Source organism: Pseudophryne corroboree, chromosome 4 (genome assembly GCF_028390025.1).
Source record: "Pseudophryne corroboree isolate aPseCor3 chromosome 4, aPseCor3.hap2, whole genome shotgun sequence".
Taxonomy (NCBI): Eukaryota; Metazoa; Chordata; class Amphibia; order Anura; family Myobatrachidae; genus Pseudophryne; species Pseudophryne corroboree.
Genome location: NC_086447.1, coordinates 911,192,365 through 911,216,034, shown reverse-complemented (window position 1 = coordinate 911,216,034; position 23,670 = coordinate 911,192,365). Strand labels below are relative to the sequence as shown.

Genomic DNA, 23,670 nt, shown 5'->3' with positions numbered 1-23,670 from the left:
GCACGAGGAGACTGTGCTGATTAATTTCATGTATGACACTTGCATATCTGTGAGGGACTGAGTCTGTATGTGAAGTGCTACAATGTAACAGCCGCAGCTGTTTCCAGTACAAGTTCTGTCCTGCTCCGTATACAGACTCAGTCACACACAGTATACAGGTGTCCTATATCACATTACTCAGCGCAGTCTCCTGACACGTGCTAACCGCATTGCGTTGTGACTAAGACGCCTCTACCGGAATCCTGTTACCTTACTGGCCCCATAGCATGGCATGATGTGCTAAATAAAAATATATATTTGTAGTGTAACAATTTGATACATGGATTTGTAGCCTTAAAGCTTATGAGGGATCTGTAATAAGACTTGGAGAGTGATAAAGTACCAGCCAATTGGCTCCTAACTGTCATGTCACAGGCTGTGTTTGAAAATGACAGTTGGGAGCTGATTGGCTGGTACTTTATCTCTTTCCAAGGCTTTATACATCTGCCCCTATGGGAGGGGCTGTCACATTGCGTTGCTCTGGGTAACTCATGCTGTAAGTGCCTGACCTTACAGATGATAGTTTTAAGATCCCTGTTGACTTCCGGTTGTGTCCTAGAAGCTACCACCCTGCGCTGGCGGGTCCCGTTGTCCGTAGTATAAACCCATGTACTAGGTATATTTGTCTTGCTTGTCATTCGCGTCCCCAGTCCACTCGTTCTTATACATTCAGTAACAGCCAGGTGCCGCGCAGTTCTCCAGCCATCGTACAGCGCAGTCCTATACTAATCTTACGCTTTATGCGTCGCGGTCACACCAGCCCTGTGATCTACACGTACACTGTAATCTGTGTTATTACTGACATTCTGCATAAGGCCTAGCTTCATCGAGCGTTGGCCGAAATAGTACCAAGCGGGTGTAAACGCCCCGTTATTAAGGGTCTAATACGCCTATAGTAAGGAGAGGGTCACATCCCCCCAAACAGTCATGTGACAGGTGTGCTCTGATTTCACTGCTCCGAGGAAATGACCAGTCTGGTATGTTGTATCTTCTACTTCACAGATCATTATTAACGTCATGCCCATCCACCCCCTATGTGATCAGATGAGGGGCACGAGGCCTGTGGATACAAATTGTCCGAGCCCTCTCATGGCGATGAATTTCTTGGATCGCAGTCCCGCGTACATCCAGGTAACGTCTAGTGTCTCGCACTGTATTGGGAAATGTCTCCTGTGCACCAGCGGTCTGTCAGTAATCCCCTCATACGAGTGACGTATGGCCTGATTCAGCGATGGACAGCCATGCTGCGCAGCTACAGCGGAAGGTCGATTATCTCCCCCGATGTGCGCCCGATGGCTGGGTCTATGTACACAAGTGAGGGGTGTCAGTCGCAACCAGCGGGCGTCTCAGTACAAATCCTGGCAGCTGTGGCTGTTGCGTGTTTTCGCACAGCCTCTGCGTAGAGAATTACAGCTGTGACTGTATTTGCGCTCATTTCTGAATCGGGCCCGTTATTCTGTTGCTGCATCTGCGGTTGTGTCCTGTGAGCGTTTTCCTGCTCCGGCGGTCACCGTGAGTCTCCCTCCCCTGCGCCGTCCAGTGGGTTATGTGGCCGGTAATATTGGTGCTAGGCCTACCTACCTTTCTATTATTTTACAAGTGGGCACCTCCCATATTTTCTCTAACGTCCTAAGTGGATGCTGGGGACTCCGTAAGGACCATGGGGATTAGCGGCTCCGCAGGAGACTGGGCACAACTAAAGAAAGCTTTAGGACTATCTGGTGTGCACTGGCTCCTCCCACTAAGACCCTCCTCCAGACCTCAGTTAGATTTCTGTGCCCGGCCGAGCTGGATGCACACTAAGGGCTCTCCTGAGCTCCTAAAAAGAAAGTTTATTTTAGGTTTTTTATTTTACAGTGAGACCTGCTGGCAACAGGCTCACTGCATCGAGGGACTAAGGGGAGAAGAAGCGAACCTACCTGCTTGCAGCTAGCTTGGGCTTCTTAGGCTACTGGACACCATTAGCTCCAGAGGGATCGATCGCATGGAACTGGCCTTGGTGTTCGTTCCCGGAGCCGCGCCGCCGTCCCCCTTACAGAGCCAGAAGCAAGAAGAGGTCCGGAAAATCGTCGGCAGAAGACATCAGTCTTCACCAAGGTAGCGCACAGCACTGCAGCTGTGCGCCATTGCTCCTCATACACACTTCACACTCCGGTCACTGAGGGTGCAGGGCGCTGGGGGGGGGGCGCCCTGAGCAGCAATAAAAACACCTTGGCTGGCAAATATATCACAATATATAGCCCCAGAGGCTATATATGTGATAAATACCCCTGCCAGAATCCATAAAAAAGCGGGAGAAAAGTCAGCGAAAAAGGGGCGGAGCTATCTCCCTCAGCACACTGGCGCCATTTTCTCTTCACAGTGCAGCTGGAAGACAGCTCCCCAGGCTCTCCCCTGTAGTTTGCAGGCTCAAAGGGTTAAAAAGAGAGGAGGGGCACTAAATTTAGGTGCAATATTGTATATACAAGCAGCTATTGGGAAAAATTCACTCAATATAGTGTTAATCCCTAAATTATATAGCGCTCTGGTGTGTGCTGGCATACTCTCTCTCGGTCTCCCCAAAGGACTTTGTGGGGTCCTGTCCTCAGTCAGAGCATTCCCTGTGTGTGTGCGGTGTGTCGGTACGGCTGTGTCGACATTTTGGATGAGGAAGGTTACGTGGAGGAGGAGCAGAGGCCGATAAATGGGATGTCGCCCCCTGTGGGGCCGACACCAGAGTGGATGGATAGGTGGAAGGTATTAACCGACAGTGTCAACTACTTACATAAAAGGCTGGATGACGTAACAGCTGTGGGACAGCCGGCTTCTCAGCCCGCGCCTGCCCAGGCGTCTCAAGGGCCATCAGGGGCTCAAACAACGCCCGTTACCTCAGATGGCAGACACAGATGTCGACACAGAGTCTGACTCCAGTGTCGACGAGGTTGAGACATATACACAATCCACTAGGAACATCCGTTACATGATCTCGGCAATGAAAAATGTGTTACGCATTTTCTGACATGAACCCAAGTACCACATAAAAGGGGTTTTATTTTTGGGGAGAAAAAGCAGCCAGTGTTTTGTTCCCCCATCAGATGAATGAATGAAGTGTGTAAAGAAGCGTGGTTTCCCCCGATAAGAAACTGGTAATTTCTAAAAAGTTACTGATGACGTACCCTTTCCCGCCAGAGGATAGGTCACGTTGGGAGATATCCCTTAGGGTGGATAAGGCGCTCACACGTTTGTCAAAAGGTGGTACTGCCGTCTTAGGATACGGCCACCTTGAAGGAACCTGCTGATAAAAAGCAGGAGGCGATCCTGAAGTCTGTATTTACACACTCAGGTTATATACTGAAACCTGCAATTGCCTCAGCATAAATAGTGCTGCTGCAGCGTGGTCTGATACCCTGTCAGATAATATTAATATGCTAAGACAGGGATAATATTTTGCTAACATTGAGCATATTTAAGACGTTGTCTTATATATAAAGGATGCACAGAGGGATATTTGCCGGCTGGCATCCAGAATTAATGCAATGTCCATTCTGCCAGGAGGGTATTAGAAACCCGGCAGTGGACAGGTGATGCTGCATTTAAAAGGCACATGGAGATTCTGCCTTATAAGGGTGAGGAATTGTTTGGGGATGGTCTCTGGGACCTCGTATCCACAGCAACAGCTGGGAAGAATTTTTTTTACCTCAGGTTTCCTCACAAAAGCCTAAGAAAGCACCGTATTTTCAGGTACAGTCCTTTCGGCTTCAGAAAAGCAAGCGGGTCAAAGGCGCTTCCTTTCTGCACAGAGACAAGGGAAGAAGGAAAAAGCTGCACCAGTCAGCCAGTTCCCAGGATCAAATATCTTCCCTCGCTTCCTCTGAGTCCACCGCATGACGCTGGGGCTCCACAGGTGGAGACAGGTGCGGTGGGGGCGCGTCTCGGGAACTGCAGGGACCAGTGGGCTTGCCCACAGGTGGATCCCTAGGTTCTGCAAGTAGTATCACAGGGATACAGGCTGGAGTTCAAGACGACTCCCCCTCGCCGTTGCCTCACATCAGCCTTGCCTGCTGCCCTCGGAGAAAGTTAGTACTGGCGGCAATTCACAAGCTGTACTTTAAGCAGGTGAAATCAAGGTACCCCTCCTTCAACAAGGCCGGGGTTACTATTCCAAATTGATTGTGGTACCGAAACCAGACGGTTCGGTGAGACCCATTCTAAAATTGAAATCCTTGAACACTTATATACGAAGGTTCAAGTTCAAAATGAAATCGCTCAGGGCGATTATTGCAAGCCTGGAAAATTTCAGGGTATCACTGGACATCAAGGATACTTACCTGCATGTCCCTATTTACCCTCTTCACCAGGTGTACCTCAAAATTGTGGTACAGGATTGTCATTACCAATTCCAGACGTTGCCGTTGGTCTGTCCCCGGCACCGAGGGTATTTACCAAGGTAATGGCCGAAGTACTTATTCCGTACTTGGACGATCTCCTTATAAAGGCGAGGTCCAGGGAGCAGTTGTTCGTCGGAGTAGCACTATCTCGGGAAGTGCTACAACAGCACGGCTGGATTCTGAATATTCCAAAGTCGCAGCTGGTTCCTACGACGCGTCTACTGTTCCTGGCTAGGGTTCTGGACACAGAACAGGATAAAAAGAGTTTCTCCCGGAGGAGAAGTCCATGGAGTTGGCGTCTCTAGATGGAGACCTCCTAATACAAATACAGGTATCTGTGCTTCAATGCACGCGAGCCTTGGGAAAGATGGTAGCTTCTTACGAAGAATTTCCATTCGCCAAGTCCCATGCAAGGATCTTCCAGTGGGATCTGTTGGACAAATGGTCCGGGTCGCATCCTCAGATGCATCGGCGGATAACCCTGTCTCTAAGGGCCAGGGTGTCGCTGTTGTGGTGGCTGCAGAGTGCTCATCTTCTAGGGGGCCGCAGATTCGGCATACAGGACTGGGTCCTGGTGACCACGGATGCCAGCCTTCAAGGCTGGGGGGCAGTCACACAGGGAAGAAACTTCCAAGGCCTATGGGAAAGTCAGGAGACTTCCCTACACATAAATGTTCTGGAACTATGGGCCATTTACAATGCCCTAAGTCAGGCTAGACCCCTGCTTCAACACCGGCCGGTGCTGATCCAGTCAGACAACATCACGGCGGTCGCTCATGTAAACCGACAGGGCGGAACAAGAAGCAGGATGGCGATGGCAGAAGCCACAAGGATTCTCCGATGGGCGGAAAATCATGTGTTAGCACTGTCAGCAGTGTTCATTCCCGGAGTGGACAACTGAGAAGCAGACTTTCTCAGCAGACACGACCTCCACCCGGGAGAGTGGGGACTTCATCCAGAAGTCTTCCAAATGATTGTACACCGTGGGGAAAGGCCACAGGTGGACAGGATGGCGTCCCGCCTCAACAGAAAGCTACAAAGATATTGCGCCAGGTCAAGGGGCCCTCAGGCGATAGCTGTGGACGCTCTGGTAACACTGTGGGTGTACCAGTCGGTGTATGTGTTCCCTTCTCTGCCTCTCATACCCAGGGTAATGAGAATAATAAGAAGGAGAGGAGTAAGAACTATACTCATTGTTTCGGGTGGCCAAGAAGAGCTTGGTACCCAGAACTCCAATAAATGATCTCAGAGGACCCATGGCCTCTGCCGCTCAGACAGGACCTGCTGCAGCAGGGGCCCTGTCTGTTCCAAGATTTACCGCGGCTGCGTTTGACGGCATGGCGGTTGAACGCCGGATCCTGAAGGAAAAGGGCATTCCGGAGGAAGTTATCCCTACGCTATTTAAAGCTAGGAAAGAAGTGAACGCAAACCATTATCACCGCATATGGCGGAAATATGTTGCGTGCTGTGAGGCCAGGAAGGCCCCAAAGGAGGAATTTCAGCTAGGTCGTTTTCTGCACTTCCTACAAGTCAGAGGTGACTATGGGCCTAAAATTGGGTTCCATTAAGGTCCAGATTCGGCTCTATCGATTTTCTTCCAAAATAGAACTGGCTTCACTGCCTGAAGTTCAGACTTTTGTGAAGGGAGTGCTGCATAGTCAGCCCCTGTTTGTGCCTCCAGTGGCACCGTGGGATCTCAACGTAGTGTTGGATTTCCTGAAGTCGCATTGGGTTGAGCCACTTAAATCCGTGGAGCTACAATACCTCACGTGGAAAGTGGTCATGCTGTGGGCCTTGGCGTCGGCCAGGCGTGTATCAGAATTGGCGGCTTGTCAAAAGCCCTTATCTGTATTTTATATGGATAAGGCGGAATTGAGGACTCGTTCCCAATTCCTTCCTAAGGTGGTATCAGTTTTTCATGTGAACCAACCTATTGTGGTGCCTGCGGCTACTTGGGACTTGGAGGATTCCAAGTTTCTGGACGTAGTCAGGGCCCTGAAAAGTATATGTTTCCAGGACGGCTGGAGTCAGGAAAACTGACTCGCTATTTATCCTGTATGCACCCAACAAGCTGGGTGCTCCTGCTTCTAAGCAGACTATTGCTCGCTGGATCTGTAGCACGATTCAACTTGCACATTCTGCGGCTGGACTGCCGCACCCTAAATCTGTGAAAGCCCATTCCACGAGGAAAGTGGGCTCTTCTTGGGCGGCTGCCCGAGGGGTCTCGGCTTTACAAATTTGCCGAGCTGTTACTTGGTCGGGTTCAAACACTCTTGCAAGAGTCTACAAGTTTGATACCCTGGCTGAGGAGGACCTAGAGTTTGCTCATTCGGTGCTGCAGAGTCATCCGCACTCTCCCGCCCGTTTGGGAGCTTTGGTATAATCCCCATGGTCCTTACGGAGTCCCCAGCATCCACTTAGGACGTTAGAGAAAATAAGATTTTACTCACCGGTAAATCTATTTCTCGTAGTCCGTAGTGGATGCTAAGCGCCCATCCCAAGTGCGGATTGTCTGCAATACTTGTATATAGTTATTGCTTAACTAAAGGGTTATTGTTGAGCCATCTGTTGAGAGGCTCAGTTGTTATCATACTGTTAACTGGGTATAGTATCACGAGTTATACGGTGTGGCTGGTGTGAGTCTTACCCGGGATTCAAAATCCTTCCTTATTGTGTCAGCTCTTCCGGGCACAGTTTCCTAACTGAGGTCTGGAGGAGGGTCTTAGTGGGAGGAGCCAGTGCACACCAGGTAGTCCTAAAGCTTTCTTTAGTTGTGCCCAGTCTCCTGCGGAGCCGCTAATCCCCATGGTCCTTACGGAGTCCCCAGCATCCACTACGGACTACGAGAAATAGATTTACCGGTGAGTAAAATCTTATTTTTTGTTTAAAAACATCTTAAATGCACATAAATGCACTGTATCTGCCCCTGAACACAGTGTATCTGCCCCACACTGGCCTTTGCTGGCAATACCAGTGGCTGTGGAGGTAGGTGAGGAATGTTAACTGTCCGCACAACTTCGGGAATGGAACGTCCCCTCCGTCGAGCACCCACTATCATGCCCCGATCAAACTCTGATCATTCACGTAGCCTTGTCATGTGTTCACACTGACTCACAAGATGTCAGATTACAAAGGATGCAGGCCTGGGCATTGCCAAGACATCACAGTATGGTGGCGCAACCTACGGATTCTGTATGATTTACCGGTGGCCGGGATTCCGGCTGTCAATATACCAACAGCAGTATGCCGGCAGCAGGGCGAGCGCAAAGAATCGCCATGCGGTCTGGCAGAGCTCGCCACGCTGTGGGCTCGGTGGCTCGCTATTCTTGCCTCATGACACCCACGAGTGGAAATAGTCCTGTAGTGCTGGTATTCCGGCTGGTGGCATTGGCAGCTGTTGGGCCTCCGGTATCGGTATCCTGTCCGCCGGAATCACGACATCCAGAAAATTAAACGGATCCCCAACCTGCAGATGTGTCCTCTTACAACTTTACTCCATGCGTTACAAGGCGCGTTACACACAAAGCATGAGTGCCGTGGGACTTGGTAGCGCCAAGCATCCTTTTTTTTTTTTTTGCGTCATGCCTATATTATGTATGTGGCTGCGACTGTCTTTACATACAAAATGCTCTGCTACAGTGTTTTCTCTAGCATCCATAAGGGATACTGGGGTCTTAGTACGATGGGTATAGATGGGGTCCAAAGGAGCCGGTGCACTTTAAATTTCTTCAACAGGGTGTGCTGGCTCCTCCCCTCTATACGCCCTCCTACAGTCAGCTTAGAAAAATGTGCCCTCATTAGAGGATGCAAACTCTGGAGCTCCAGAGGATTTTTCTTCAGTTTATCTTAAACTGATATTTTCGGTATACTGTTTGAGCAACAGCATACCTGCACCGTGGGAGTTAGGGAGTCACTGGTTTCTGTAAGGTGTAAGAGCCACTTCCCCACTGCAGGACCACCGTCCTGAGAGGTTGTGGTGCCGTGGACACGGCACCTTAGCGAACGCAATTGCAGCACGCCGCACACCCCTAACATTGCCCGAAGGTGACAAGAGTGGTGAGTACAAACCGGGGGCCCCGCTAGGGGGGACCCCCGGTTTCTTGGTGTGGCGCTATCGCAGAGGCAGCATCCGGACCCCCCCTGAGGGGATCCCATAGCCCCACTGCGTAAACTGGCCAGCGGTTTGGTGAAAACAGGTACTCATACTCTGTTTTACACCATAGGAGACATTTGCCCTGTAATGGCGCCATTACAGGGGGCGGGGCTTACTCAGAGCAGAATGAGCGGCTTCTTGGCACCTTCCTCTGCTTACAGCTACAGCAGCAAGGTACACAGCTCCTCCAGGACACTCAAGATACATAGAAAACTGGTACAGGGGTGTAAATAAGGGGGCGAGCTGCTACTGTACTTGAAAATAGTGTCCTGAAAAGGACAAACTCCGATATTACACCGAGCTAATTACAGCCTGCAGTCTTACTGAGTCTGCTAGGCTTGGGCTTGCTGGTCTCTTTTCTCTGTGTCTCCTACTCACATACCAGTCTGGGCAGGCTTGCTATATACTTGTCTGTGTGTGAGTGTTTTGTCCCCTGTAAACATGGTAAAACACCAATTATGTAAGGTATGTAATACCAGATTCTCTCTTTCCGTTGCTGGTTCCCTCTCAAGTGAACAATGCAGCCAGTCCTCCCAAGTTAGTGAGGAAGCTGGGGGGGAATAGGGTTCAGGAGCCATCCTGGTTAGGTACTATAAAAACCATGATGGCTGATAAGTGTTCTCAGCTCACTGCAAATAGTGTAAAGACACAGCAGCTGCAGCAGGCTATAGCAGACCTGGCTGCAAAGGCAGATGACAGACAGAACCCTCTCCCTAGCTCAGGACCACATAAACATGGGCTCCCTGACTTATTCTCAGAATCTGATGAAGAGGTACTGGAGGAGGGGAGGAGCTGGACCCTATTAACAGAGGATTCATCTCCAGCACAGGGGATTGAACCCCTCATACTTGCTATCTTATTTATTATCAGTTTCTTATATAGCGCAGCATATTCCGTTGCGCTTTACAATTAGAACAACAGCTATAGAACTAAACTGGGCAAAAACAGACAGACATAGAGGTAGGAGGGCCCTGCTCGCAAGCATACAATCTATAGGGAAATAGGCATTGATATACAAGGATAGATGCTACCTATTGCATAATGGGCCACCAGATTGCTAGGCTCTTAATGGGTTGTATGATATGATCACCCAGCAATGTTGGAAGACAAAATGTGAGGTTATGTGGACTGTACAGAGAGGATGTAACTGGATAGGGAAGCACTGAAGGTTATGTGGGTGGGTCTAGAATTTGGTAGGCTAGTCTGAAGAGATGAGTTTTCAGGGAATGTTTAAAGGTTTGGAGACTAGAGGAGAGTCTTATTGTGCGTGGGAGAGCATTCCACAGAGTGGGTGAAGCCCATGTAAAGTCCTGTAATTTTGAGTGGAAACAGGTAATACATGTGGATGAGAGACGCAGATCTTGTGCAGAGCGGAGATGTCTGGTAGGGAGATATTTTGAGATGAGTGAGGAGATGTATGATGGTGCAGTTTGGTTAATCAGAATCGGCTTTATTGGCCAGGTATACTTGCGTATACTAAGACTACTTGTCTTCAGTTTGCTATATATTTGAGGCTTCTGGTGGACCTGGCGGGGACGGACTGTAACGCCTGCCTAAAGGAAGCAAGTTAAACATGCTGTGGCCGGGGTGTAGCTGGTCTTTTACTATCTTCATTGTCCGCTTTTTAGCTCTGGACAGGTTCAGGTCCTGGACTGAGGGAAGGTCGGCCCCAGTGATCTTCTCTGCGGTTCTGACCACCTTTTGGAGCCTGCATCTGTCCATCGCGCTGGCGGAGCTGTACCATACGAGTATCGAGGAGCACAGTACCCACTCCACAATCGCGGAGTAGAAGAGGAGCAGAAGCTTCTGTGGGATGTTGAACTTCCTTAGTTGCCTGAGGAAGAACAACCTCTGCTGCGCTTTCCCAACAGTGGCATCAGCGTTGGACCCCCATTTAAGGTCCCGGGAGATAGTGGTCCCTAGAAACTTGAAGGAGTCCACTAGCGATACCACACTGTCAGCAATCGTTAGCGGAGGTGCACTAGAGGACTTCTTCCTGAAGTCCACTATCATCTCGACAGTTTTGAGGGGGTTGAGCTCAAGGTTGTTGTTAATGCACCACTGGGCCAACCGGTCTACTTCCCGTCTATAGGCCGATTCATCCCCGTCCTTGATGAGGCCGATGACGGTGGTGTCATCAGCGAATTTGCTGATATTTACTGATTGTGCCTCTGAGGTACAGTCATTTGTGTACAGGGAGGAGAGCAGGGGTGAGAGGACACAGCCCTGAGGGGCCCCTGTACTAATGGACCGTGCTTGAAAGGTGAATTCCCCCGCTTTCACCACCTGTGTCCTATCTGTCAGGAAGTCTACTATCCAGGAACAGGTAGATTCTGGGACCCCTTGGCGAAGTAATTTGGGGTGGAGGATGCTGGGGACGATTGTATTGAAGGCCGAGCTGAAATCGACAAACAGCACCTTCGCGTAGGTACCGGGAATGTCTAGGTGCTGTACAATGTAGTGCAGGCCCAGGTGGACTGCATCCTCGACACACCGATTTGATCGATAGGCGAACTGCAGGGGGTCCAGTTGGGGGCCAGTCACAGTTTTCAGGTGATTCAAAACCAGACGCTCGAACGTTTTCATGACCAGACGTCAGTGCTATCGGCCTGTAGTCGTTCAGGTTCGTGATAGAGGGTTTCTTGGGGAACGGGACGATAGTAGACCTTTTGAGGCAGGAAGGGACTTTCTTTAGCTCCAGCGATTTGTTGAAGATCTTGGTGAATATGAGGGCGAGCTGACCAGCACATGCTCTTAGGGCAGATGGTGACACTCTGTCAGGACCCGGAGCTTTCCTGGGTTTGGCCCTTTTGAACAATGCCTCCACCTCTTCTTGGGCAACTTGCAGTGCCTGGGGTTGGCCGTTGGTGTTCGGGGCATCGTAGAGGTGATTGTTTGGGTTGCAGGGGACTTCTTTTGCGAACCTGCAATAAAAGTGGTTCAGTTCGTCTGCTAGGTCTTGGTGCATGGTGGTGGACTTCGATGTTTTCCTATAGTTGGTTATGGATTGCATTCCTTCCCATACAGATACGGGGTCATTGGTGGAGAGATCGTTTGTCAGCTTGTCCGAGAACTGCTTTTTTGCTAGCTTGATTTCTTTAGTCAGAGAGTTCCTAGTACGGTTGTATAGTGCTCTGTCGACGCTGCCTTGTATGTAAGTAATAATATTTTATATTTCTCTGACGTCCTAAGTGGATGCTGGGACTCCGTAAGGACCATGGGGAATAGCGGCTCCGCAGGAGACTGGGCACAACTAAAAGAAAGCTTTTGGTCTAACTGGTGTGCACTGGCTCCTCCCTCTATGACCCTCCTCCAGACTTCAGTTAGAATCTTGTGCCCGGCTGAGCTGGATGCACACTAGGGGCTCTCCTGAGCTCCTAGAAAAGAAAGTATATTTTAGGTTTTTTATTTTCAGTGAGATCTGCTGGCAACAGACTCACTGCTACGAGGGACTAAGGGGAGAAGAAGCGAACCTACCTGACTGGAGATAGTTTGGGCTTCTTAGGCTACTGGACACCATTAGCTCCAGAGGGATCGAACACAGGACCCGACCTCGATCGTTCGGTCTCGGAGCCGCGCCGCCGTCCCCCTTACAGAGCCAGAAGCATGAAGATGGTCCTGGAAATCGGCGGCAGAAGACTTCGGTCTTCAACAAGGTAGCGCACAGCACTGCAGCTGTGCGCCATTGCTCCTCATGCACACCTCACACTCCGGTCACTGATGGGTGCAGGGCGCTGGGGGGGGCGCCCTGAGCAGCAATATGAATACCTTGGCTGGCAAAAAATCATAATCTATAGTCCCAGAGGCTATATATGTGATAAATACCCCTGCCAGAATCCATAAAAAAAGCGGGAGAAAAGTCAGCCGAAAAAGGGGCGGGGCTATCTCCCTCGGCACACTGGCGCCATTTTTCCCTCACAGCTCCGCTGGAAGGATCGCTCCCTGGCTCTCCCCTGTAGTTTCAAGCTACAGAAGGGTAAAAAAGAGAGGGGGGGCACTAAATTTAGGCGCAGCAATATATATTTCTCTAACGTCCTAAGTGGATGCTGGGGACTCCGTAAGGACCATGGGGAATAGCGGCTCCGCAGGAGACTGGGCACATCTAAAGAAAGCTTTAGGACTATCTGGTGTGCACTGGCTCCTCCCCCTATGACCCTCCTCCAAGCCTCAGTTAGATCTCTGTGCCCGAACGAGAAGGGTGCACATTAGGGGCTCTCCTGAGCTTCTTAGTGAAAGTTTTAGTTTAGGTTTTTTATTTTCAGTGAGACCTGCTGGCAACAGGCTCACTGCATCGAGGGACTAAGGGGAGAAGAAGCGAACTCACCTGCGTGCAGAGTGGATTGGGCTTCTTAGGCTACTGGACATTAGCTCCAGAGGGACGATCACAGGCCCAGCTTGGATGGGTCCCAGAGCCGCACCGCCGGCCCCCTTACAGAGCCAGAAGGCAGAAGAGGTCCGGAAAATCGGCGGCAGAAGACGTCCTGTCTTCAACAACGTAGCGCACAGCACTGCAGCTGTGCGCCATTGCTCTCAGCACACTTCACACTCCGGTCACTGAGGGTGCAGGGCGCTGGGGGGGGCGCCCTGAGACGCAATAATAAACACCTTGGATGGCAAAAAATGCATCACATATAGCTCCTGGGCTATATGGATGCATTTAACCCCTGCCAAAATACATAAAAAAACGGGAGATAAGGCCGCCGATAAGGGGGCGGAGCCTATCTCCTCAGCACACTGGCGCCATTTTCCCTCACAGCTCCGTTGGAGGGAAGCTCCCTGGCTCTCCCCTGCTGTCACTACACTACAGAAAGGGTTAAAAAAGAGAGGGGGGCACAAATTAGGCGCAGTATTAACTATACAGCAGCTATAAGGGGAAAAACACTTATATAAGGTTATCCCTGTATATATATATATAGCGCTCTGGTGTGTGCTGGCAAACTCTCCCTCTGTCTCCCCAAAGGGCTAGTGGGGTCCTGTCCTCTATCAGAGCATTCCCTGTGTGTGTGCTGTATGTCGGTACTTTTGTGTCGACATGTATGAGGAGAAAAATGATGTGGAGACGGAGCAGATTGCCTGTAATAGTGATGTCACCCCCTAGGGGGTCGACACCTGAGTGGATGAACTGTTGGAAGAAATTACGTGACAGTGTCAGCTCTGTATAAAAGACAGTGGTTGACATGAGACAGCCGGCTACTCAGCTTGTGCCTGTCCAGACGTCTCATAGGCCGTCAGGGGCTCTAAAGCGCCCGTTACCTCAGATGGCAGATATAGACGCCGACACGGATACTGACTCCAGTGTCGACGGTGAAGAGACAAATGTGACTTCCAGTAGGGCCACACGTTACATGATTGAGGCAATGAAAAATGTTTTACACATTTCTGATAATACGAGTACCACCAAAAAGGGGTATTATGTTCGGTGAGGAAAAACTACCTGTAGTTTTCCTGAATCTGAGAAATTAAATGAGGTGTGTGATGATGCGTGGGTTTCCCCCGATAACAACTGATAATTTCTAAAATGTTATTGGCATTATATCCTTTCCCGCCAGAGGTTAGGGTGCGTTGGGAAACACCCCCTAGGGTGGATAAAGCGCTCACACGCTTGTAAGGGCTCTATCCTCTCCTGAGATGGCCGCCCTTAAGGATCCTGCTGATAGAAAGCAGGAGGGTATCCTAAAATGTATTTACACACATACTGGTGTTATACTGCGACCAGCAATCGCCTCAGCCTGGATGTGCAGTGCTGGGTTGGCGTGGTCGGATTCCCTGACTGAAAATATTGATACCCTAGATAGGGACAGTATATTTTTGCCTATAGAGCATTTGAAAGATGCATTTCTATATATGCGTGATGCACAGCGGAATATTTGCCGACTGGCATCAAGTCTAAGTGCGTTGTCCATTTCTACCAGTAGAGGGTTATGGAATCGTCAGTGGTCAGGTGATGCGTATTCCAAACGGCATTTGGAAGTATTGCCTTATTAAGGGGAGGAGTTATTTGGGGTCGGTCTTTCAGACCTGGTGGCCACGGCAACAGCTGGGAAATCCACGTTTGTACCCCAGGTCGCCTCTCAACATGAGAAGACGCCGTATTATCAGGCGCAGTCTTTTCGTAGATAAGCGGGCAAAAGGTTCCTCATTTCTGCCCCGTGACAGAGGGAGAGGAAAAAGGCTGCAGAAATCAGCCAGTTCCCAGGAACAGAAACCCTCTCCCGCCTCTGCCAAGCCCTCAGTATACGCTGGGGCTTTACAAGCAGAATCAGGCACGGTGGGGGGCCCGTCTCAATGAATTTCAGCGCGCAGTGGGCTCACTCGCAAGTAGACCCCTGGATCCTTCAGGTGATATCTCAGGGGTACAAATTAGAATTCGAGACGTCTCCCCCTCGCCGTTTCCTAAAGTCGGCTTTACCGATGTCTCCTTCTGACAGGGAGACAGTTTTGGAAGCCATTCACAAGCTGTATTCCCAGCAGGTGATAATCAAGGTACCCCTCCTGCAACAGGGAACGGGGTATTATTCCACACTGTTGTGGTACCGAAGCCGGACGGCTCGGTGAGACCGATTCTAAATCTAAAATCTTTGAACACTTACATACAGAGGTTCAAATTCAAGATTGAGTCACTCAGAGCAGTGATTGCGAACCTGGAAGAAGGGGACTACATGATGTCTCGGGACATCAAGGATGCTTACCTTCATGTCCAAATTTACCCTTCTCACCAAGGGTACCTCAGGTTTATGGTACAGAACTGTCACTATCAGTTCAGACGCTGCCGTATGGATGGTCCACGGCACCCCGGGTCTTTACCAAGGTAATGGCCGAAATGATGATATTCCTTCAAAGGAAGGGAATTTTAGTTATCCCTTACTTGGACGATTCCCTGATAAGGGTAAGATCCAGGGAACAGTTGGAGGTCGGTGTAGCACTATCTCAGGTAGTGTTGCTGCAGCACGGTTGGATTCTCAATATTCCAAAATCGCAGCTGGTTCCGACGACTTGTCTTCTGTTCCTAGGGATGATCCTGGACACAGTCCAGAAAAAGGTGTTTCTCCCGGAGGAGAAAGCCAAGGAGTTATCCGAGCTAGTCAGGAACCTCCTAAAACCGAGCCAAGTCTCAGTGCATCAATGCACAAGGGTTCTGGGTAAAATGGTGGCTTCCTACGAAGCAATCCCTTTCGGCAGATTCCACGCAAGAACTTTCCAGTGGGACCTGCTGGACAAATGGTCCGGGTCGCATCTTCAGATGCATCAGCGGATAACCCTGTCACCAAGGACAAGGGTGTCCCTCCTGTGGTGGTTGCAGAGTGCTCATCTTCTAGAGGGCCGCAGATTCGGCATTCAGGACTGGGTCCTGGTAACCACGGATGCCAGCCTGCGAGGCTGGGGAGCAGTCACACAGGGAAGGAATATCCAGGACTTATGGTCAAGCCTGGAGACATCACTTCACATAAATATCCTGAAGCTAAGGGACATTTACAATGCTCTAAGCTTAGCAAGACCTCTGCTTCAAGGTCAGCCGGTGTTGATCCAGTCGGACAACATCACGGCAGTCACCCACGTAAACAGACAGGGTGGCACAAGAAGCAGGAGGGCAATGGCAGAAGCTGCAAGGATTCTTCGCTGGGTGGAAAATCATGTGATAGCACTGTCAGCAGTATTCATTCCGGGAGTGGACAACTGGGAAGCAGACTTCCTCAGCACGACCTCCACCCGGGAGAGTGGGGACTTCACCCAGAAGTCTTCCACATGATTATAAACCGTTGGGAAAAACTCAACAGGTATTGCGCCAGGTCCAGGGACCCTCAGGCAATAGCTGTAGACGCTCTGGTAACACCGTGGGTGTACCAGTCAGGGTATGTGTTCCCTCCTCTGCCTCTCATACCCAAGGTACTGAGTTTGATAAGATGGAGAGGAGTAAGCACTATATTCGTGGTTCCGGATTGGCCAAGAAGGATTTGGTAACCGGAACTTCAAGAGATGCTCACGGAGGATCCGTGGCCTCTACCTCTAAGAAGGGACTTGCTCCAGCAAGGACCCTGTCTGTTCCAAGACTTACCGCGGCTGCGTTTGACGGCATGGCGGTTGAACGCCGGATCCTGAAGGAAAAAAGGCATTCCGGATGAAGTCATCCCTATCCTGATCAAAGCCAGGAAGGATGTAACCGCAAAAACATTATCACCGCAATTGGCGAAAATATGTTGCGGGGTGCGAGGCCAGTAAGGCCCGACGGTGGAAATTCAACTGGGTCGATTCCTACATTTCCTGCAAACAGGAGTGTCTATGGGCCTGAAATTGGGGTCCATTAAGGTTCAAATTTCGGCCCTGTCAATTTTCTTCCAAAAAGAACTAGCTTCAGTCCCTGAAGTTCAGACGTTTGTAAAAGGGGTACTGCATATACAGCCTCCTTTTGTGCCTCCAGTGGCACTTTGGGATCTCAATGTAGTTTTGGGTTCCAAAAGTCACATTGGTTTGAACCACTTAAATCTGTGGAGTTAAAATATCTCACATGGAAAGTGGTCATGCTGTTGGCCCTGGCCTGGGCCAGGCGCGTTTCAGAATTGGCGGCTTTATCCTGAAAAAGCCCTTATCTGATGTTCCATTCGGACAGGGCGGAATTGAGGACTCGTCCTCAGTTTCTCCCTAAGGTGGTTTCAGCGTTTCACCTGAACCAACCTATTTGTGGTGCCTGCGGCTACTAGGGACTTGGAGGACTCCAAGTTGCTAGACGTTGTCAGGGCCCTGAAAATATATGTTTCCAGGAGGGCTGGAGTCAGGAAATCTGACTCGCTGTTTATCCTGTATGCACCCAACAAGCTGGGTGCTCCTGCTTCTAAGCAGACTATTGCTCGTTGGATTTGTAGTACAATTCAGCTTGCACATTCTGTGGCAGGCCTGCCACAGCCAAAAATCTGTAAATGCCCACTCCACAAGGAAGGTGGGCTCATCTTGGGCGACTGCCCGAGGGGTCTCGGCTTTACAACTTTGCCGAGCAGCTACTTGGTCAGGAGCAAATGCGTTTGTAAAATTATACAAAATTGATATCCTGGCTGAGGAGGACCTGGAGTTCTCTCATTTGGTGCTGCAGAGTCATCCGCACTCTCCCGCCCGTTTGGGAGCTTTGGTATAATCCCCATGGTCCTTACGGAGTCCCCAGCATCCACTTAGGACGTTAGAGAAAATAAGAATTTACTTACCGATAATTCTATTTCTCATAGTCCGTAGTGGATGCTGGGCGCCCATCCCAAGTGCGGATTGTCTGCAATACTTGTACATAGTTATTGTTACAAAAATCGGGTTATTATTGTTGTGAGCCATCTTTCAGAGGCTCCTCTGTTATCATGCTGTTAACTGGGTTCAGATCACAGGTTATACGGTGTGATTGGTGTGGCTGGTATGAGTCTTACCCGGGATTCAAAATCCTTCCTTATTGTGTACGCTCGTCCGGGCACAGTATCCTGAGGCTTGGAGGAGGGTCATAGGGGGAGGAGCCAGTGCACACCAGATAGTCCTAAAGCTTTCTTTAGATGTGCCCAGTCTCCTGCGGAGCCGCTATTCCCCATGGTCCTTACGGAGTCCCCAGCATCCACTACGGACTATGAGAAATAGAATTATCGGTAAGTAAATTCTTATTTTATAAGCAGCTATAAGGGAAAACACTCGGTTATAGTGTTAATCCCTGTCTTATATAGCGCTCTGGTGTGTGCTGGCATACTCTCTCTCTGTCTCCCCAAAGGGCTTTGTGGGGTCCTGTCCTCTGTCAGAGCATTCCCGGTGTGTGTGCGGTGTGTCGGTACGGCTGTGTCGACATGTTTGATGAGGAGGCTTATGTGGAGGCGGAGCAGATGCCGATAAATGTGATGTCACCCCCTGCGGGGCCGACACCTGAGTGGATGGTTATGTGGAAGGAATTACGTGACAGTGTCGACTCCTTACATAAAAGGTTTGACGAAATACCAAATATGGGACAGCCGGCTTCTCAGCCTGTGCCTGCCCAGGCGTCTCAAAAGCCATCAGGGGCTCTAAAACGCCCGCTACCTCAGATGGCAGACACAGATGTCGACACGGATACTGACTCCAGTGTCGACGACGATGAGACTAATGTAACTTCCAATAGGGCCACACGTTACATGATTGAGGCTATGAAAAATGTGTTGCACATTTCTGATGTTACCCCAGGTACCACAAAAAAGGGTATTATGTTTGGAGAGAAAAAACTACCAGTAGTTTTTCCTCCATCTGAGGGGTTAAATGAAGTGTGTGAAGAAGCGTGGGCTTCCCCCGATAAAAAACTAGTAATTTCTAAAAGGTTACTAATGACGTACCCTTTCCCGCGAGAGGATAGGTCACGTTGGGAAACATCCCCTAGGGTGGATAAAGCGCTCACGCGCTTGTCAAAGAAGGTGGCACTACCGTCTCCGGATACGGCCGCCCTAAAGGAACCTGCTGATAGAAAGCAGGAGGCTATCCTGAAGTCTGTATATACACACACAGGTATTATACTGAGACCAGCTATTGCTTCAGCATGGATGTGCAGTGCTGCAGCTGCGTGGTCAGATTCCCTGTCGGAAAGTATTGATACCCTAGACAGGGACACTATATTGCTAACCGTAGAGCATATTAAAGACGCAGTCTTATACATGAGAGATGCACAGAGGGATATTTGCCGGCTGGCATCTAAAATAAGTGCAATGTCCATTTCTGCCAGGAGAGGGTTATGGACTCGGCAGTGGACAGGTGATGCAGATTCTAAAAGGCACATGGAAGTTTTGCCTTATAAGGGTGAGGAGTTGTTCGGGGATGGTCTCTCGGACCTCGTTTCCACAGCAACAGCTGGGAAGTCTGCATTTTTACCCCATGTTCCCTCACAGCCAAAGAAAGCACTGTATTATCAGGTACAGTCCTTTCGGCCCCATAAGGGCAAGCGGGTTAAAGGCGCGTCCTTTCTGCCCAGAGGCAGAGGTAGAGGGAAAAAGCTGCAGCATACAGCCAGTTCCCAGGAGCAAAAGTCCTCCCCCGCTTCCTCTAAGTCCACCGCATGACGCTGGGGAGCCAGGTACGGTGGGGGCCCGTCTCAAAAATTTCAGCAATCAGTGGGCTCGCTCACGGGTAGATCCCTGGATCTTTCAAGTAGTATCTCAGGGGTACAAGCTGGAATTCGAGACATCTCCCCCCCGCCGTTTCCTCAAATCTGCCTTGCCAACAACTCCCTCAGGCAGGGAGGCAGTGCTAGAGGCAATTCACAAGCTGTATTCCCAGCAGGTGATAGTCAAGGTGCCCCTACTTCAACAAGGACGGGGTTACTATTCCACAATGTTTGTGGTACCGAAACCGGACGGTTCGGTGAGACCCATTTTAAATTTGAAATCCTTGAACACATATATAAAAAATTCAAGTTCAAGATGGAATCACTCAGGGCGGTTATTGCAAGCCTGGACGAGGGGGATTACATGGTATCACTGGACATCAAGGATGCTTACCTGCATGTCCCCATTTACCATCCTCACCAGGAGTACCTCAGATTTGTGGTACAGGATTGTCATTACCAATTCCAGACGTTGCCGTTTGGTCTATCCACAGCTCCGAGGGTCTTTACCAAGGTAATGGCCGAAATGATGATACTCCTTCGAAAGAAGGGAGTTTTAATTATCCCGTACTTGGACGATCTCCTGATAAAGGCGAGGTCCAGGGAGCAGTTGTTAGTCGGGGTAGCACTATCTCGGGAGGTGCTACAACAGCACGGCTGGATTCTAAATATTCCAAAGTCACAGCTGGTCCCTACGACACGTCTATTGTTCCTGGGGATGGTTCTGGACACAGAACAGAAAAAAGTGTTTCTCCCGGAGGAGAAGGCCAAGGAGCTGTCATCTCTAGTCAGAGGCCTCCTAAAACCAAAACAGGTGTCGGTGCATCACTGCACACGAGTCCTGGGAAAGATGGTAGCTTCCTACGAAGCAATTCCATTCGGCAGGTTCCATGCAAGAACCTTTCAGTGGGACCTGTTGGACAAGTGGTCCGGATCGCATCTTCAGAAGCATCGGCTGATAACCCTGTCTCCAAGGACCAGGGTGTCTCTGCTGTGGTGGCTGCAAAGTGCTCATCTTCAAGAAGGCCGCAGATTCGGCATACAGGACTGGGTCCTGGTGACCACGGATGCCAGCCTTCGAGGCTGGGGGGCAGTCACACAGGGAAGAAACTTCCAAGGACTATGGTCAAGTCAGGAGACTTCCCTACACATAAATATTCTGGAACTGAGGGCCATTTTCAATGCCCTAAGTCAGGCAAAACCCCTGCTTCAAAACCAGCCGGTACTGATCCAGTCAGACAACATCACGGCAGTCGCCCATGTAAACCGACAGGGCGGCACGAGAAGCAGGACGGCGATGGCAGAAGCCACAAGGATTCTCCGATGGGCGGAAAATCATGTGTTAGCACTGTCAGCAGTGTTTATTCCGGGAGTGGACAACTGGGAAGCAGACTTCCTCAGCAGGCACGCCCTCCACCCGGGAGAGTGGGGACTTCATCCAGAAGTCTTCCAACTGATTGTAAACCGTTGGGAAAGGCCACAGGTGGACATGATGGCGTCCCGCCTAAACAAAAAGCTAGTAAGATATTGCGCCAGGTCAAGAGACCCGCAGGCGATAGCTGTGGACGCTCTAGTGACACCGTGGGTGTACCGGTTGGTTTATGTGTTCCCTCCTCTTCCTCTCATACCAAAGGTACTGCGGATAATAAGGAGAAGAGGAGTAAGAACTATACTCATTGTTCCGGATTGGCCAAGAAGAGCTTGGTACCCGGAACTTCAAGAAATGATCTCAGAGGACCCATGGCCTCTTCCGCTCAGACAGGACCTGCTGCATCAGGGGCCCTGTCTGTTCCAAGACTTACCGCGGCTGCGTTTGACGGCATGGCGGTTGAACACCGGATCCTGAAGGAAAAGGGCATTCCAGAGGAAGTAATTCCTACGCTGATTAAAGCTAGGAAAGAAGTGACCGCAAACCATTATCACCGCATATGGCGAAAATATGTTGCGTGGTGTGAGGCCAGGAAGGCCCCAACGGAGGAATTTCAGCTGGGCCGTTTTCTGCACTTCCTACAGTCAGGGGTGACTATGGGCCTAAAATTGGGTTCCATTAAGGTCCAGATTTCGGCTCTATCGATTTTCTTCCAGAGAGAACTGGCTTCACTACCTGAAGTTCAGACTTTTGTTAAGGGAGTGCTGCATATTCAGCCCCCTTTTGTGCCTCCAGTGGCACCTTGGGATCTCAACGTGGTGTTGGATTTCCTAAAGTCACATTGGTTTGAGCCACTTAAAACCGTGGAATTGAAATATCTCACGTGGAAAGTGGTCATGTTGTTGGCCTTGGCTTCGGCCAGGCGTGTATCAGAATTGGGGGCTTTGTCATGTAAAAGCCCTTATCTGATTTTCCATATGGATAGGGCAGAATTGAGGACTCGTCCCCAATTTCTCCCTAAGGTGGTATCAGCCTTTCATCTGAACCAACCTATCGTGGTGCCTGCGGCTACTAAAGACTTGGAGGCTTCCAAGTTGTTGGACGTAGTCAGGGCCCTGAAAATTTATGTTTCCAGGACAGCTGGAGTCAGAAAGACTGACTCGCTATTCATCCTGTATGCGCCCCACAAGTTGGGTGCACCTGCTTCAAAGCAGACTATTGCTCGCTGGATCTGTAGTACGATTCAGCTTGCACATTCTGCGGCTGGACTGCCGCAACCTAAATCGTTGAAAGCCCATTCCACGAGGATGGTGGGCTCTTCTTGGGTGGCTGCCCGAGGGGTCTCGGCTCTTCAACTTTGCCGAGCAGCTACTTGGTCGGGGTCAAACACATTTGCTAAATTCTACAAGTTTGACACCCTGGCTGAGGAGGACCTAGAGTTTGCCCATTCGGTGCTGCAGAGTCATCCGCACTCTCCCGCCCGTTTGGGAGCTTTGGTATAATCCCCATGGTCCTTACGGAGTCCCAGCATCCACTTAGGACGTCAGAGAAAATAAGAATTTACTCACCGGTAATTCTATTTCTCGTAGTCCATAGTGGATGCTGGGAGCCCGTCCCAAGTGCGGATTGTCTGCAATACTTGTATATAGTTATTGTTTAACTAAAGGGTTATTGTTGAGCCATCTGTTGAGAGGCTCAGTTGTTGTCATACTGTTAACTGGGTATTGTATCACGAGTTATACGGTGTGATTGTTGTGGCTGGTATGAGTCTTACCCGGGATTCAAAATCCTTCGTTATTGTGTCAGCTCTTCCGGGCACAGTATCCTAACTGAGGCTTGGAGGAGGGTCATAGTGGGAGGAGCCAGTGCACACCAGTTAGACCAAAAGCTTTCTTTTAGTTGTGCCCAGTCTACTGCGGAGCCGCTATTCCCCATGGTCCTTACGGAGTCCCAGCATCCACTATGGACTACGAGAAATAGAATTACCGGTGAGTAAATTCTTATTTTAACTCGATAGAATACCGGTAACCAATGGAGGGACTGACAGAGCGGATCAGCAGATGAAGAACGTCTGGCGAGGAAGATTAGCCTCGCAGCTGCATTTAAAATGGATTGTAGAGGTGAGAGCCTATGTTTGGGAAGACCAGTAAGGAGACTATTACAATAATCAATGCGGGAGATGATGAGAGCATGGATCAGAGATTTTGCAGTGTCTTGTGTAAGATAAGGGCGTATTTTGGATATGTTTTTTAGGTGCATGTAACATGATTTAGAGACAGATTGAATGTGTGGAACAAAGGACAGTTCAGAGTCAAGAGTGACACCTAGGCAGCGAGCTTGTGGGGTAGGGTGGATAGTCGCATTGCCAGCAGTTATGGAGATATCCGGTTGGTAACTACTCTTGGCTGGTGGCAAAATAATTAATTCTGTTTTGGAAATGTTGAATTTGAGGTGGCGAGATGACATCCAAGATGAAATGGCTATCAGTGATGTATTAAAATTCCAGTGGAAGACGATGCAGCACAGCAGTCGTTCTCTTCCTCCTCCCAGAAAAAGTTTAGCGTCCCTTTCCCTGATTCTAAGGCATTAGATGACATGTTTAAGTCAGCCTGGAAAAATCCAGATAGGAAATTCAAGGTGACAAGGCGCTTTCTAAGTACTC

At 49.9% G+C, this 23,670-nt stretch overlaps 1 protein-coding gene across 4 annotated transcripts in view; it reads left to right on the top strand.

Annotated features, from left to right (window-relative positions):
* Window positions 1–23,670, top strand: part of LOC134910667 (nuclear RNA export factor 1-like) — a 219,251-nt gene that overhangs the window by 32,082 nt on the left and 163,499 nt on the right. For all 4 annotated transcript variants that reach the window (XM_063918971.1, XM_063918967.1, XM_063918969.1 and 1 more), the window contains one exon: window positions 1,042–1,170. In XM_063918971.1, coding sequence (XP_063775041.1) covers window positions 1,042–1,170 — 129 coding nt within the window. The remainder of the gene's footprint in view (window positions 1–1,041; window positions 1,171–23,670) is intronic.